The 16100-nt window shown below is 48.9% G+C and overlaps 2 protein-coding genes across 2 annotated transcripts; one reads left to right on the forward strand and one right to left on the reverse strand.

Annotated features, from left to right (window-relative positions):
• Positions 1–43: 43 nt before the first annotated feature.
• Positions 44–12622, reverse strand: LOC125320626 (tripartite motif-containing protein 10-like). The gene is given in 40 exon segments (XM_048293019.1): positions 44–1164; positions 1166–1479; positions 1844–1864; positions 1962–1982; positions 2155–2175; positions 2287–2307; positions 2395–2415; positions 2702–2722; positions 2832–2852; positions 3215–3235; positions 3317–3337; positions 3545–3565; positions 3861–3963; positions 5187–5248; positions 5475–5495; positions 5757–5777; positions 5922–5942; positions 6152–6172; positions 6313–6333; positions 6459–6479; positions 6616–6636; positions 6732–6752; positions 6963–6983; positions 7055–7075; positions 7582–7602; positions 8005–8025; positions 8142–8162; positions 8350–8370; positions 8560–8580; positions 9008–9028; positions 9238–9258; positions 9361–9465; positions 9758–9778; positions 10165–10185; positions 10409–10426; positions 10524–10544; positions 10630–10650; positions 10938–10955; positions 11250–11305; positions 12107–12622. Coding segments are annotated over 40 exon segments (1824 nt in total). The 5' UTR covers positions 12403–12622; the 3' UTR covers positions 44–963.
• Positions 12623–12648: 26 nt separating this feature from the next.
• Positions 12649–15823, forward strand: RACK1 (receptor for activated C kinase 1). Its single transcript, XM_048293029.1, has 8 exons — positions 12649–12851; positions 13192–13363; positions 14006–14153; positions 14291–14386; positions 14467–14577; positions 14992–15132; positions 15367–15477; positions 15706–15823. Exons 1-8 carry the CDS (start codon positions 12743–12745, stop codon positions 15769–15771), a joined length of 954 nt encoding a protein of 317 aa, XP_048148986.1. The 5' UTR covers positions 12649–12742; the 3' UTR covers positions 15772–15823.
• Positions 15824–16100: the final 277 nt, after the last annotated feature.

Genomic DNA, 16100 nt, shown 5'->3' on the forward strand with positions numbered 1-16100 from the left:
GTTTCACATCAAACCAGCTGGAGAAAGGAATCCAAGTCTCAGAGAGTTTTGCAGGGTTTATTTTGGGAGAGGATCCCGTGGTCACCCCCTGGGGGGACACGGGACACCAGTTCAGGCTTTGCTGGTGGCCACGGATGAGCAGGGAGGGAATGATGAGGGATTCAGCAGGGAACGACCACGGATTCAGCAGGGACCCCTGGAAGCGCTGGGAAGGTGGGGATCACGGTGTCTGTCCATCCACAGCAGCCCTGATCCACCCATGCTCGGCTCAATCCTCCACGAATCCCAGTATTAGAGCTCCCAGTTCCTCACTGGGATCCCCTGGTGCAGTGACCGTGGAGCTCTGGCATTCCTGTCCCCTCCTCTGCTCTTCCCGAGAGCATTCCCGAGAACATTCCTGTCCCAGTCTGAGTCCTTCCCAACAGCATTCCCATCCTGGTCTATGTTCTGTCTCCCTCCTTCCCAGAGCATTCCCACCCCATTCCCCCTCCTTCCCAGAGCATTCCCATCCCATTCTCCCTCCTTCCCAAAGCGTTCCCATCCCAGTGTCCATCCCAGTTTGTGCCACTGGTGTCCAGATCAAGGTCGGGGCCTCCTCCTGTCCCTCCAACCACCTGCTCCTCCCTGAGCTCTCCATCCCTGGGCAGAATTCCCTGAATTCCGGGGTCACTGGATGAGGGAGAGGGAGCCCAGCTCCCGCAGAACCAGAACCCAGAACCCAGGATGTGCTCCCTGGCTCAGGAATTCCATGGAATCACTGGACGATGGAGATGACCCCCATCTCCAGCCAGGACCAGGGGCTGGACACTCCCCGGCTCAGGATCCCAGGATCACTGGATGCGGGATTCTGGGATCACTGGACAAGGGAACGCCGGGATCACCGGACAACGGAAATCGCCTGCAGCTCCAGCCAGGACCAGGGCTGCAGGCGCTCTCCTGTGAAGGGCTCTGCATTCCACGGCATCACTGGACGATGGAAATCTCTCCCAGCTCCAGCCAGAACCAGGGCCGGACGCGCTCCCCGGCGAAGGCGGTGGCCGGGAAGGCGAACAGGGGTGTCGGGCTGCGGCTGTCCCCGTCGAAGAAGGCCACGCGGCCGCCGTCGTAGTCCAGGGCCACTCGCAGGCGGCGGGGGACGCGCGGCAGCGGCAGCGGCGTCGGGGGGGCTCGTGAGGGCGCGGCCCAGGCCTCCCCAGCGCTGCAGGGCCCAGACGCCGTCCCCGGGCCCGAAGGCCGGGCCCTGGCGTGGCACCGACTCCCGGCTGACCCCCACGGCGCAGAACGGCCCCTCGGCCACGTCCACGGTCCAGGTGTGGCGGCCCGAGGTGAAGCCGGGGGTGCCCAGCGCGCAGGGCGCGGCCGTGAAGCGCTCGGGGCCCGCCGGGGGCTCGGGGCCGCCGTAGGCCCAGCGCGCCCCGAGCCCGTCCGGAGACAGCACCAGGCGAGGGTGGGACGTGAGCGGGTCCAGGGTGACCCGGGCTGGGAATTGGGAGGCATTGGGGTGGGGAAAAGGGAGGAAAAGGAGGGGAAGGAGGGTGGGGAAAAAGGGGGGGGCGGGGGGGGGGAAGAAGGGGAGGAAGGAGAGGGGAAAGGAGAGAAGGAAACAGGAAAGGGGAAATGGGGAAAGGGGGGGAAAGGGGGAGAAGGGAAAGGGGGGAAAAGGAGAAGAAAGAGGGGAAAGGAGAGGAGGAAGAGGGAGGAAAAATGTCAGGAAAAGAGGGGGGAAAAAGAGAAAAAGGAGGAAAGGGGGAAAAAGAGGGATAAAAGGGGATAAAAGGAGATGAAACCAGGCAAAAGTCCCCAGTTCTGCCCCTTTCCATCCTTCTTTCCCACAAAGACTCACCCACTTTTTCTTCCTCTTTCCCTAAAACCACACAATTAATAGAGGAATCCTCGGTGACGGCTCCGAGTGGGAGCCAAAGGTTGGGAAGGGAGGGAGGGAAGGAGGTGAAAACACTCACGGTGCTCCTCGAGGCACCACCCTGCCAGGGAGAGCAGGAAATCATCAAATATTGGAAATAAGAGGGGATAAAATAGAATTTAAAAAGTAAAATAGAATAAAACCCAATAAAATAGAAAAAATAAAATTAAAAAAAAAAATAGAATAAAATAGATTAAAATAGAATCAAACCAGCCCCAGGACAGGACACTCACAGATCCTTATTCGGGATTCCTCTGAAAGGAATGAATCAATGAAGAAATTCAGGATAAAAATGCTTCTCTGTATCATTAATTTATGCAATTAATGAAATAGAAGAGTTTTCCCCCAGCAGCCCCAGGACTCACCGAGCTCCGTGTTAAGCTCCGCTGGAAAAGGAGGAAAAGGGAGAACTTCCATGAGGGGCCGCAGGGATCTGACAGAAATTCCCATTTTGGGAGGAACTGGACACTCACCAATTTGTCTGTCCCGTTGTTCTGTGGAAAATTGGACAAAATCCAGGATAATGTTACAGTTGCAGTATTTAAAATATTATCACACATCAAATACCAATAAAATATATACCAATATCTAAATAAAATTTAGAAAACATGAACATAACTAGAATATTTTAATAAAATCGGTAACAAAATACAAAAATGACAGATTTTGTATTTATAAGCTACAGTAAATACAACCATTAGAACACAACAAATGTGTTATTATTTATAATAAATAATATCTTAAATGTGTAATGTTCCATTTTTCCTGAATTTCCCTCACCGAGCGCCTCCGACAGCTCCGCTGGGAAGAGGAAAACCCAAAATTCCTCAGTTTCATGGGGCTCATGATCAGAATGAACCAAAATTCCCAAATTTGTGGAATTTCAGGGTGGGGGAGGGGGCACACGCACCGATCCTGGCGTCTCGATCTCCTGGGATGGGAAAGAAAAGCAGGAAAATTGAAATAATCGCAGAAGAAATCCCCTCTGCTGGTTCCCGCATCCTGGGGGGGAAATCCCGGGATTAGAGTCAGAACCAAATCCTTTCTTTTAAATGAAAATCTCAGATTTCAAATCAACAGCCTTAGTTTTTTAATCCAAATCCCAGGTTTTATATCCACACCCTGAATTTTAATTGAAAATCCCAAATTTTAAATCAAAATCTTTTAACTTTTAATCAAAAACTCTGATTTTAATTCCAAAATCTCAAACTTCAATTTAAAAAAACCCCCTAATTTTAAATCCAAATCCTGCCCTGCTCCTCCCACCCTGGGATTTGGGAATTCTGGACTCACCCAGCACCGCCCTGAGCTCCTCTGGGAAACCAAAGGGAAATGGGGTTAATTTGGGATATTTTTTCCTTTCAGCTCCACCCCAGAAATGGGAACTGAACCCACCAAGGTTTTTGTCGACTTCCCCTGGAAACAGGGAAGGAAAAAACAAAGTTAAAATAATTTTAAATGATTTCAAATTATTAGACATGATGCTGGTTATTGTTATTATTACTACTACTACTACTATTACGATTCACTTTAAGATTAATTTCTGGCCACGAAAAAACTCAGAAAATGCTCAAAAAAGGGGTTTTTTAAGGGGTTTAAAAGGAAAATTCAATAATTCCATACCAGGATCTTCCATGACTTTGCCTGGAAAGAGGAGAAAAACAGGAATTTCCATTGGGATCTGGTGATTCCCCACATTATCCTCCTCCCCTCCCTTCTTCACCATCAAATACCCAAACTCCCCCATTTCAACCTTAAAACTGGGGAGAAAGGGAAAAAGCAGCTTCTGGCCACACTGGAAAACGGAGGTATTGGGCAATTTTCAGTAGGGAATTTTGGTGACATTTTTTCCACTGATTTGTTGGGGAAACAGCCCAAGTTCAGCAGGAAAATGGGGAAAAAAAGTGTGGATTTGGTGCTGGAAAAGAGAACGACTCACCCGGTTCTCCCAGTTCTACTGGTTCCTTTTCCTCTTCTTCCTCTTCTTCCTCTTCTTCCTCTTCTTCCTCTTCCTCTTCTTTCTCCTCTTCCTCTTCTTCCTCTTCTTCCTCCTCTTCCTCTTCTTCCTCCTCTTCCTCCTCTTCCTCTTCCTCCTCTTCCTCCTCTTCCGGTTCTTCTTCCATTTCCTCAGGGAGTTCACCTGAAAAGAGTTAAAAAATAGGGAACTGTGGTGGTCGGAAATTAAAATGAAACCCACACAGGTATAAAAATAAGGGTTAAAAATTCAAACTAAAAACATAGAATAAACATGAATTGTATGAACACAACTGCTGTGAATTCCATCATTCCCAACTCCCTGGGAATTCCCCAAATCCCGGAGAAGGGCAGGACAATCTCATGTACCAACTTCTCCCTCCTTCAGTGCCTCTGCAAAAAAAGAGGAAAAGGTGAGACACAAATTTTCCTTCCCTGTCCCCATTTTTTTTCAGGATTCTCCCTATTGCCCTGTTAATTTTTTCCTGGGAATTCCTGCTGCTTTTAATGACTTCCTTTTTAATTCACTCCCACCGTGATCTCCAATCCCATATTCCCAAATCCAATTATGAAAAAAACCCTAAAAAAACCCCAAAATCCCAGATCCTTTTTGGAAACGGAATAAAAGCCACTCACCAAGCTCCTCCCTTAGTTTTCCTTAAAAAGAGGAAAATAAAATTATTTTGGATCCATGTTTTCCTTTCCCAAGAATACAAAATCCCCTGAGTTGGGCAGAGACTTTATGCCTCTCAATTCCATTTTTTTAAACATAATTTAATTAATTTTGGGACTTTTTGGGCCAAAATTCTGAGCCAAAATGGCAGCAGGGACATCATGGGTGTGAATTCCCAAATCCCCAGGGATTGCTCCCAAAATCCAACGGCACTTACTGATAACAGAGTCCTGTTCTCCTGAAAATAAAGCAGAAGAAGGATTAAAAATGGGATAAACCCCTGATTTCCTGCAATTTTAGAGTCAGGGAAATAAAAAAAACCCAGTTACACCCCCCCTAACTCCAAAAATCTCTATTTTTATTTTTTAATCCTGGATATTTATGAGGGGGAAACTCCAAAATCGGGTAAATTTTGTGTTTAGAAATGGGGGCTTGTGCCCCAAAATGAGAGTTTGGGACAAAATGGGGTTTGGGACCTTTAAATTGGCCTCAAGAATAAGACCTCAAAAATTTAGGCCTCAAAGATTGGGTTTTTGAGGCCTAAAAATTGGGATCTGGACCTAAAAAATGGGGTTTGAGACCCTTAAAAGGGAGGCGTGTTAATTACTAATTAAATCAGACATATTTTGGGGAGAGAATTCCCATTTTCCAAAACTTACGTGCTGCCAATTCCTTCTCCTCTGCACACAAAAATGGAAATTATTGCCAGGTTATCAACACATTATTAATTATTATTACTCACTATTTCCCATTATTACCATAGTATTAACATTTTTCCCCATTATTCCCCATTATTTCCATTTTTCCTCCAAGATTTTCCTCCCGCCTCCAGGGATTTTGCTGATATTTTTCCCCAAATTCCCTCTTAATTATAATTTCTCTGCACCTTAATTAATTGGCACTCACCCAGCAGCTCCTTCAGGTGCCCTGGGGGAAGCAGAGAGAAACTAATTAAAACTAATGACACCAAATTTATTGATACAATTCAATGTATAAATGATTTTAGTCATTATAGATTTATAAATATACACTGGTTTTATGGTTATAGAACATAAATAGAAGTATAGATATAGATATAGGTATAAATATATGTATAAATATAAGTATAAATACAAGTATAAGTACAAGTATAAATATAAGTATAAATATAGATATAAATATAAATACAAATACAAATCTCTGACTTACTGATCTCAGCTTCATTTTCCCCTAAAGGAATAAAAGGATTAAAATAAATAATTATTTTAAAACGTCCAAAATTGAAATAATTCTAAAAAAAATTCAAAAAATTCTAGAAATTCTTTCTGCTTCCTTCATCCCTAAAAATCCCTGGAGCTGGTCCCGAGTACTCACGGATCTGGGTGTCCCGGGCCTCTAAATGAACAAAAATAGGGATAATTATTATTATTCCTGAATATTAAAAGTGATGTTTAAATTTTTATCTTAATGATGCATTTTTTTAATCCATATTTATTTCAGCTTTTGCACCTGCACCTCTAGACTCAATGAAAATCCAGATTTCCCCCTGAAACCCATCAGATTTTCATGGAAAATGCCCCAAAAAAGGAGGGAAAATTCCTCACCCAGTTCTGCCTCGTGTTGCTCTGGGAGGGAGAGAAGAGGGAGAAAAGAGGGAGAATGGGAATTTCCAAAGTTGGTTCAGAATGGGGTGGAATTGTCAATGAATTATTCCATAACTGTTAAAAATTACTTCATCCTGGAAATTAAAAATTCAGGCACTTACGGAGCTTTTTCTTGAAGACCTCTGGAAACAAAAACAGGGGAAAATTGATAATGATAATGATAATAACAATAACAACAGTAATAATCCCCAATGCCAATTTTTTACCCAATTTCCACCCAAACTGAAGATTAACGGGATCAACTCACCCACATCAGCTGTGAGTTCCCCTGAAAAACAAGGAAAAAAAGGAATTTTGAGACCGAATTTTCACTTTTCCCGCAGCCCCAGTGAGGGGGAATTGGGGATTTTCTCCCCAAAAGTTCACCCCAGCATTTCCTGGGGTGGAAACTGCCGCAAACTCACCGATTTTCGTGTGTCGCTCGCCTGGAAACGACGGGAAAAGATCCGGATTTGGGGTTATTTCGGATGAATTAATGAGCGATGGAATTAACGAGGGGCAGAGGCCGGAGGGGACTCACCGAGTTCCACCGTGAAGATTCCTGGAAGCAGCAAATCCCGTTAATTCCCCGATGGATTTTCCCCCCTCCCAGCTCCTCCCATGGGGTTTTCCTCCTGTTCCTTTTCCCTTTTCCCCCCAAATTCAGGCTCAGCCCCGCCGGCGCCGCGATGCCGGGGGGTTGTCTCCCCAAATTCTGGGGAACTGGGGGATTCCAGCGTTCCCATGGTGCTGGGGTGGGAGTCAAACTCACGGATGGTGGCGTCGCACTTGGCTGGAAGAAACACAAAATTAAAATTCAAATCTGTGTTCTGGCTCCTCTTCCCCCTTTTCCCCATCACTCACCGAGCTCTGCTCGGAGCTTCCCTAAAGACAGAGAAATAAAGTGAATAAATTCCAGTGATAGAGTCCAACCGTAATTGAAACAGAATGATCAATATAATCAACCTTAGTCATTAATAGAGTCGATTTTAGTAATTAATATGATCAACTTTAGCCATTAGGAGAACCGATTTTTACCAGAAATATTCACTAAGAGTGAATATATTAGATCTTAAGTGTGGATACAATGAATTTTCATCATTAACGCCGTCAAAATGTTATTGATGCAACCAAAATAGTAATGATTAAATTGTTATTAATTCGATTCTTATTAAATATGAATTCATTATTAGGGTGGTGTTATTGTGTATTAGTTTATTATTAATATTAATGGGTTCTAACTGGGAGGAACCCTCCAATCCCAGCAAATCTCCCACTTGGAGCTGTGTCGGGGGTGGGACTCCCAAAATTTGGGGCGAAAAAAGAGGGATTGGGGCCCGGTAGCTGCAGGGGGATGAAATTCTGAGGAATTTGGGAATTCTGGCACTTACGGAGCCCGGAGTCGCGCTCGGCTGCGGGAGAGGGAGGGAAAAGCACCAAAAATCAGCATTTTGGGGTCATTTTTTACCTCCTCCCTCCCCGAGGATAAAACCAAAGCCAAAAAGCTCCAAGAATTTCCCTCATTCTGAATTTTCCTTCCAATAAAGGAGATTTCCAATTTCCTGCTGTTTTTATTCATCGTTTCATCCCTAAGAAAGGAAATTTCTCATTTTGTCTTGGTTTATATTCCAAATTTTCCTGATGAATATTTGTCATTTTCCTACATTTTCCATTTCTAACGTTCCCAATTTACCGGATTTTCCATTTCTAATTTTATTTGTAATAAATAATATTTCTAACTTTATTAAGCCACAGCACTAATTAATAAAACAGCCGTAAACCCTCTCAAAAATGTTAATTAAAGCTGTCCATACCCAGCAGCGCCGTGAGTCTTCCTATGGGATGAGGGAAAAGAGGGATTAATCCAGGAAAAGCAACAGAATTGACCCAGAAATGAGGAGTTGAAGCCCAAAATCATCAAATGAGGTGGAAAATGAGGAGCGGGACTCACGGATTTCAGCGGCGAGCTTGGCTGTGGAGGAAAAACCAGATTTGTGGTTACTTGGGGTTTTTCTCCGAGGGAATTACACAAATTTGGGTGAAAACTGGGGGAAAATTGACTTATTTCCAGTTTTTTCCCAGGACGGGATCAAGGAGGATCTGGCTGCCCCAAAACAAGGGGGTTTTACCCCAAAACCAGCAGGAAAAATGGCACTCACTGATTTTCCGGTCACGTTCCTCTGGGAAGAAGAGGAGAAGAGGGGAAAAAAAGCAGGAAAATGAGAATTAGGAAACAATTCCTTCATTTCTGGGTCAGTTCTGTTGTGGTCCCAGAGTGCCTGGACCAGGAATGGGGATATTTCCCCCCAAAATTCCTTTAAAATGAGGATTTTCTATTGAAATCATCTGGGGGGGGGGCTTGGACTTACTGAGTTTGGCATTGGATTCACCTAAAAAACAGGAAATAAAATAAGAACCCAGCCCCAATTCACCTGAAAACCCAGGAAATAATAAATATCAAAAAGTCCCAAAATGGCTCCTCCTACCCCAGAACCTCCAATTCGAGGGAATTTTTATTCCACAGAAACATCCCCCTCTACAATCCTTAAAATTTGGCTTATTAAGGAAAAAATCGCCTTAAAACCACCTGAAAATGCACAAGATGTTCTAATTTTAATTTTTTACAACCATAATTTGCATGATCAAGGCCTAAATTTTCACCTCAAGGCCAAAATTCCCATTTTAAACTAACTTGGAGGGAAAAATTTCCATTTGAACACCCCAACTGTTAATTTTAGGGAGAAATTGGTAATTTTTAAAGCCGAATCATTCATTTTAAAGGCCAAATCTTTCACTTTAATCCATGGAACTCCTTACCCAGGTCCGAGGTCAGTTTGCCTGAAACCAAAAAAATGAAAATTCACATTATCTGGAGCTTTTCCAGGTCTGGATCCATCCCCAGCACCGACGGGAACAAGGAAAAGGGGCCCCAAAATCCCAAATTCTTTAGGTTGGCGCAACCCCAAAACCACCCAGGGATCCCAAAATTACTGAAAAAGCAGATCCTGGGGTTATAATTCCATCAGGAAAAGGGAAAAGGCACTCACTGATCCTCCTGTCCCGCTCCTCTGGGGAAGGGGAGAGAGGGAAAAGGGAAAGGGAATCAATAAAAGGGGAAATAAAGGGGGAAAAGGGGAAAAGATGGGAAAAGGGAAAGTCCAAGCACTCACCGAGCGTGGCCGTCAGGTGCTCTGGGAAGAACAGGGAGGGAAGAGGAGAATAAACCCGGGATTTCCTTGGGAATTCAACCCAGCCTGCCCCAAACTGCCCCTTGTCTGTGGGGAAAATGGGGCCATCGGGGCTGGAAAAGGGAATTCTGGGGTAAAATGTCAGGATTTGGGGCAAAACGGAGGCATTTGGAGCAGGATTCAGCCCCATGCCCCGACACAGCTTCGGATCAGGAGTTCTGCCATTGTCCCAGCCCCAGATTCCCTGGGTTTAGGTATTTTTAATGTTAATTATTATGATTCAAAAATAACATTTCTCTCCAAGCAATGGGTATAAATCCCGGGAAATTGGTTAAAACATGACACGAAGGGACTGGGGAAAATCCAGTTTGGGACTCACCAATTTCGGCTGCGAGTTCACCTGAAACAGAGAAATTTGGGATTGAGAATTTCCCTGCTGGGGGAATTTGATGGAGACAAAACCCAACGCTCCCCCACTGCCACAGTTTCAACCCTAAAATTAAAGGAGAAAGGGAGGAAAAATGGGTTTAATTTCCTTCTCCTCCCTCCTGGTAATTATTTTAGTCCCAATATTAGGAAATAATTAGGGAATAATCTCTCCTGGCTGGATTTATTAGATTTACCCCAATTTATTGATCCTATTGATCACTTTTCCAGTGAGTCTGGGGGGTTTTAAGACCTTCATCTTTCATTATTTGGATTTTTAATAACAATAATTTCCTTATTTAGGAGAATTTGCATGTTAATAATAACAATTTTTCCATTATTTAGGAATTTGGAACTCACCATTCTCCGTGTCACATTCCTCTGAAACCAAAGAGAGACAGAAATTGGAGATTGGAGTGCAAATTTATAGATTTGGGTAGAAATTGATATTTTTGTGTACAAGTTTACACATTTGATATAAATTTGGGGATAAATTTCTTGCTCATTCCTGGTTTCAAATCCAACATCTGGGAACTATTTTTACCTTCAGTGGAGCAAAAACCTGCCAAGTAACCCCAAAACAACTCGACAAAACTCCACTTACCCAGTTCAGTGTCACTTTCTTTAGGAGAAAAAAAAAACAAAATAAAATTTATATAAAAATATAAAATTTTATGGCTCCATCAGTGGCTGCTGCTGGGTCGGGGTGAGGGACTCACCAAATTCCTCCGGTAATTTCCCTTAAAGTCCAACAAAACTCCATCAAAACCTTCGGAATTGAGGCTTTTTTTGGGACAAGAGGGGGGAATAAAAAATTCCACTCACGGATTTGTGTGTCCCATTCATCTGGAAAAGAGACAAAAAGAAGGTTTAAAGCTGGATTTGATGATTTCCAAGGTCCTTCCCAACTGGAATAATTCCATAATTCCAGGAATTCACCCCTCAGCGGCCCCTCCTGGGTGGTTTTTCTTTTGGTTTTCACCCTCAGAATTGTCTTTAAAAAGCATTAATTTGGGTTTTTTCCCTGGTCTTTCCCAATCAAATCCATCCCATAATTCCATAACTGAGCTGGATCTGGGTTGATTGAATGTGGTCTGGAACATTCCAGTGGTGGAAGGAGGAAAATCACTCACCCAGAGCTGTGTTTTCCCCTGGAAAAGAGAAAAAAAAAAGGGATCAACGAGGTCAGTCTGGGGCATTCCCAGAGGAGGAACTCGGGGAATTAAAGTCCAGTTAAATTAAATGTGGATATTCTGGGATGAGCCCGACTGCAGGAAGGCCAAGAACATCAAAACACGGAATTTAGGTGTGGAAATCTGAGAAAATCCAAGCAAAAGTGGGGTGGGGGGCAGCCGAGGCTCCCCTGGGAACCCAAGACCGGGATTTTGGGGCCAAACGAGCTGGAATTTGGCACCCAATCCTCAAAAAAATCCATTTTCACCCACCCGGCTCCATCATGGCGTTGTTCCCAGCCAGAATTGGCTCCGGGCGCTCCGTTGGCCTGGGGGGGAAAAGAGAAGAATTGGGTCATGGATGTGTTTTCCAGGAAAATGTGGGAACATGGGGAACGTTTCAGCCCAGGGGAGTGAGGGCAAGGAAGGCGTTCTCCCGGTTTTCCACGAATTCCCCATTTTCAGCCCCGGAATTTCCCATTCCTGGGGAGGTTTTGGGATGAGGGGCGACAAACCCACCTCCCGTGTCCCATCCTGAAGCTCAATTTAACCAAAATTAGGGATTTGGTGGAGGAAGGGACGTGGATTTTGTGTCCTTACGGACAACCCAGCAAGGACAGAGATTCCATGAGGGAATTTCCCTTCCCAAACTGCCCCTGCTGGATGGGAAAATCATGAAAATGCCGTTTTCGTGCCCATTTTTGTGCTCACGATCCCCAAACTCCCTGAGGAGCTGAATATCCAGAAATCTGGGAATGCTGCTCCATCAATATAAACAGAGAAACGCCAGGATGAAAACAGGGATTTAGGGAGAAACAGAGACACGGAGCGAGGGAGGCAGCACCAACTCTTCCCACATGGAATTATTAATTAATTAACAATATTAATTATGAATTAGTGAATCAACAGGATCCATTCTTTTAACCCTTCCCCTGTTTTTCAGGATCCTCAGGCAGTAAAACAGGGATAATAAATAGAATGTTTGGAGGCACCAAAGGCCCTTCATTGCTGGGGCCAGATCGTGTTCCCACCACATTCCAAAGGCACCTCTGAAATTCCCATTCCCAGGAATCTCCCCAAATCTGCCTTCCTGGCCTCTCCAGAGCCCCTGGAATGGGGAAAGGACTCACCAGCCCCGTGGCTGCTCCCCTGGTGTTGGTTTTGGGGTGGGAAGGGGGGGTTTTAGCCGGGATGAGGGTCCTGGAGCCTGTGGAGGAGCTGCGACAGCTGAGCTGGAACCGATCCCGATCCTAAATTTAGCTGGGGAGGAGGATCCTGAAATGGCCATGGAGGGAACGGGATCCTCGGGCTGGGAGCAGGAGCAAGGGTCAGCCCAGGCCACTCTCCAGCCACAGTGGGATTGGGGTCCCCGAGGGGGATATTGGGATTCTTCAGGGGGGATATTGGGATCCTTTGGAGGGTACATTGTGATCTTTTGTGGAGGGATGTTGGGATCCTCTGGGGAAATACGGCGATCCGTGGGAGGGAGGGTACTGAGACCCTTTGTTGGGGGATATTGGGATCCTCCGGGAGGTCCTCCCCAAATTCCCTCCTTTTCCGTACAACACAACCGGGCGCCACCATGTTGCCCACGCACGCCGCCATGTTGCCGTACGGCGGGACGTCACTTCCCGTTCCGCCGGAAGCGGCACCGCCTCTCTTTGCCCGCGCCGGCCTGAGGGGACGGACGGGTCCGGGCTGAGGCCGCCGCGCATCCGCCGCCATCCCGCCGCCCCCGCCAGGCTCCGCCGCCGCTCGCCGCCGCCATGACGGAGCAGATGACCCTGCGCGGGACCCTGAAGGGCCACAACGGCTGGGTGACCCAGATCGCCACCACCCCGCAGTTCCCCGACATGATCCTGTCCGCCTCGCGCGGTGCGCGCCGGGAGGGACCATCGGGGAGGGCTGGAGGGGGTGTGGGGGAGACCATCGGGGAAATTGGGGGGCGGGGGTCCACAGGGGTTCCAGGGGGTCTGGATAACTCCACGGACAGAACTGGGGGGGGGGTCTTACTGGGTTAGGTGAGGGGCCAGGAGCCCCCCAGAATTCCGCTGGAGGGATTTGGGGCAGCAGGAGCAGAATGAGGACGAGGAAGAAGCAGCAGCATCTCCCCGTACCTTCGCTGGGATTTATCTTTATTTGTGTCCTCCCATTCCCGGGCTGGACAGGGGTGGCCGGGGGTCCCTCGGGTGACCCCCGTGTGTCCCCACCGCAGACAAGACCATCATCATGTGGAAGCTGACCCGTGATGAGACCAACTACGGGATCCCGCAGCGGGCGCTGCGCGGCCACTCACACTTTGTCAGCGATGTGGTCATCTCCTCGGACGGGCAGTTCGCGCTCTCGGGCTCCTGGGATGGCACCCTGCGCCTCTGGGACCTCACCACGTCAGTTTGAGGGGGCTTGGGGGCCCTTGGAGGGGCTTGGGGGATGTTTCAGGGTCTGGGACAGCTCCCTGCGGCTCTGGGATTTGACTGTGTGAGTTTGAGGGGTCTGGCGGAAAGTTTGGGAGGTCTGGGACAGCTCCTTGTGGCCCTGGGATCTCACCAGGGCCAGATCATCCCAGAATTTGGGTAAATCCCGGATTTTAGGGTGGGAGTGGGGTGTTTGAGCTGCTCCCTGTCCCTCTCCCGATGATTACACCCGACATTCTGCCGATCCCGCGGGATCTGACGACACGTCCTGCAATGATGATGGGAGAGATGTGGGGAAGCAGCTCTGGAGGGGTCAGGCTGGATTTTGGGGTGCCCGGGGCTGCATTGCAGGGGGTGCAGCTGGAAAAGGGTCGGAATTCGTGGATCCAAACTTGTCCCGATCCCCACATCTTCCCTGTAACCCCTTTGATCTGATTCCCAATCACTGAGTAAGTTATTCTGTCTTTTTTCATCCCAGTTCCTGGATATTTTTCCTAGTGTATGGATATTTCTCCTAGTTTCTGGGTTACCCCCACACTCCTGGAGGTCCCCCTTGGTTTGTGGGCTTTTCCCCCCATTCCTGCTGGGAATGCTGACCCTGTTGCCGTTCCGCAGTGGGACGACCACGCGGCGCTTCGTGGGCCACACCAAGGACGTGCTGAGCGTTGCCTTCTCCTCAGACAACCGGCAGATCGTGTCCGGCTCCCGGGACAAGACCATCAAGCTCTGGAACACGCTGGGGGTCTGCAAGTACACAGTGCAGGTGAGCTGGGGGGGGCTTTGCACCGATCCCAGGGGGTTGGGGCCAGTCCTGGGCAGTCCCCAATCCCGTTGATTGGAGGAGCCCTGGGTGGGCTCCGGCCACGTTCCCGCCCTGCCACCGGCACCGTTCCCCCGCAGGACGAGAGCCACTCGGAGTGGGTGTCGTGCGTGCGCTTCTCCCCCAACAGCAGCAACCCCATCATCGTGTCCTGCGGCTGGGACAAGCTGGTCAAGGTGAGCGTGGGGTCCCCTGGAGGGATTTCTCCCCGGGACCCTGGGATTTGCCCCCGCTCATCCTGCTTCTCCCGCCCCAGGTGTGGAACCTGGCCAACTGCAAGCTGAAGACGAACCACATCGGGCACACGGGGTACCTGAACACGGTCACCGTGTCCCCTGATGGCTCCCTCTGCGCCTCTGGGGGCAAGGTATGGTTTGGGGGACACAGGGACACCCCGGGGCTGCATCACAGCCCCAGTTCCTGTTGTGGGGTCCTGGGATTGGTCATGGTTGGAGTGGGGAGGGGGGAGGCCTCGCTCCAGGAGAACCTCTTGGGGCTTCTGGGGATTGTTCTGGGGCGTTCCTGAGCTCCTGGGAATCTTCCCGATGGTCCTCGGGATCTTCATGGAGGTTCTTGGGACCTTCTTGGGGATGCTCCTGAGATCTTCTGGAGCTCCCACAGACCCTCCTGGAGCTCACGGGGACACTCTTGAGCTCCTTGGGACCCTCCTTGAGCCCTCGTGAAGCTCCTGGGGCTGTTCCTGAGCTCCTTGAGGCCGTTCTGGAGCTCTGTGTCCCCTGTGGGGCCCTCCTGGAGCTCGGTGTCCCCATGGTGTCCCCAGGACGGGCAGGCCATGCTGTGGGACCTCAACGAGGGCAAGCACCTGTACACGCTGGACGGGGGGGACGTCATCAACGCCCTGTGCTTCAGCCCCAACCGCTACTGGCTCTGCGCTGCCACCGGGCCCAGCATCAAGATCTGGGTACGGAATTCCTGGGAATGACCCCCGGGGTTGTGGGATCGCCCCGGGATCTCCCTGGGAACGGGGGGCGGGTCCCCCTCGTGCTGTGATGAAACACTCGGATGCCTCCGACCGCTCCATGGGGAAACCCAGAGGCTGTTTCTGAGCCAGCCCCGGGCTCAGGTGGGATCCAGGTGGGATCCAGGTGGGATCCGAGTGGGACTTGGGTCATTCCTCACCTCTCTGGTCCTGCAGGACCTGGAAGGGAAGATCATCGTGGACGAGCTAAAGCAGGAGGTGATCAGCACCAGCAGCAAAGCAGAGCCGCCCCAGTGCACGTCCCTGGCCTGGTCGGCCGACGGGCAGGTGAGGCCCTGGGGACCCTCACTGGGGCAGGGGACCTTCCCTCACCTGGGAACCCTTCACTTGGTCAGGGGCACCTGGGCAGGGGGGGTTTGGGGACCCTGCAGCTGGAGCTGCCCCGGGAAGGACCTGGTGGTCCCTCCTGCCCTTCCCACACCTGGGGCTGGGGGGTTTGGATTGACCTGGGGGCCACCTGGGTGACCCCTGAGTGACCTCTGTCCTTGTCCCCAGACCCTGTTCGCTGGCTACACCGACAACCTGGTGCGGGTGTGGCAGGTGACCATCGGCACCCGCTGAGCCCGAGTCCCACGTTTTTAAAACAAAATACCAATAAATGGCGCTTTTTGGAGCTGGGGTCACCGTGTGTCACCTGCTGGGATAAACCCAGGGTTGTGGGGCCAAGACCTTGGGAAGGAGGAGAACGCCGCTGACGTCATTGGGATGGGAATTCAGGGTGTTCCTCACCCTCCTGTGCTGCAAAAACCCTGAATTCAAAAAAAACCCCAAACCAGCTAAATGTAAGACATGAGAAACCTCACCAGGCTGTGGGGATTTCTGGAATATTCGTTAGTGAGGAATACGCCACACAGCAGCTCCAATTTGGCCCAAAGTGCCATTTTTTACCA

Source organism: Corvus hawaiiensis, assembly GCF_020740725.1.
Source record: "Corvus hawaiiensis isolate bCorHaw1 chromosome 31 unlocalized genomic scaffold, bCorHaw1.pri.cur SUPER_31b, whole genome shotgun sequence".
NCBI lineage: Eukaryota > Metazoa > Chordata > Aves > Passeriformes > Corvidae > Corvus > Corvus hawaiiensis.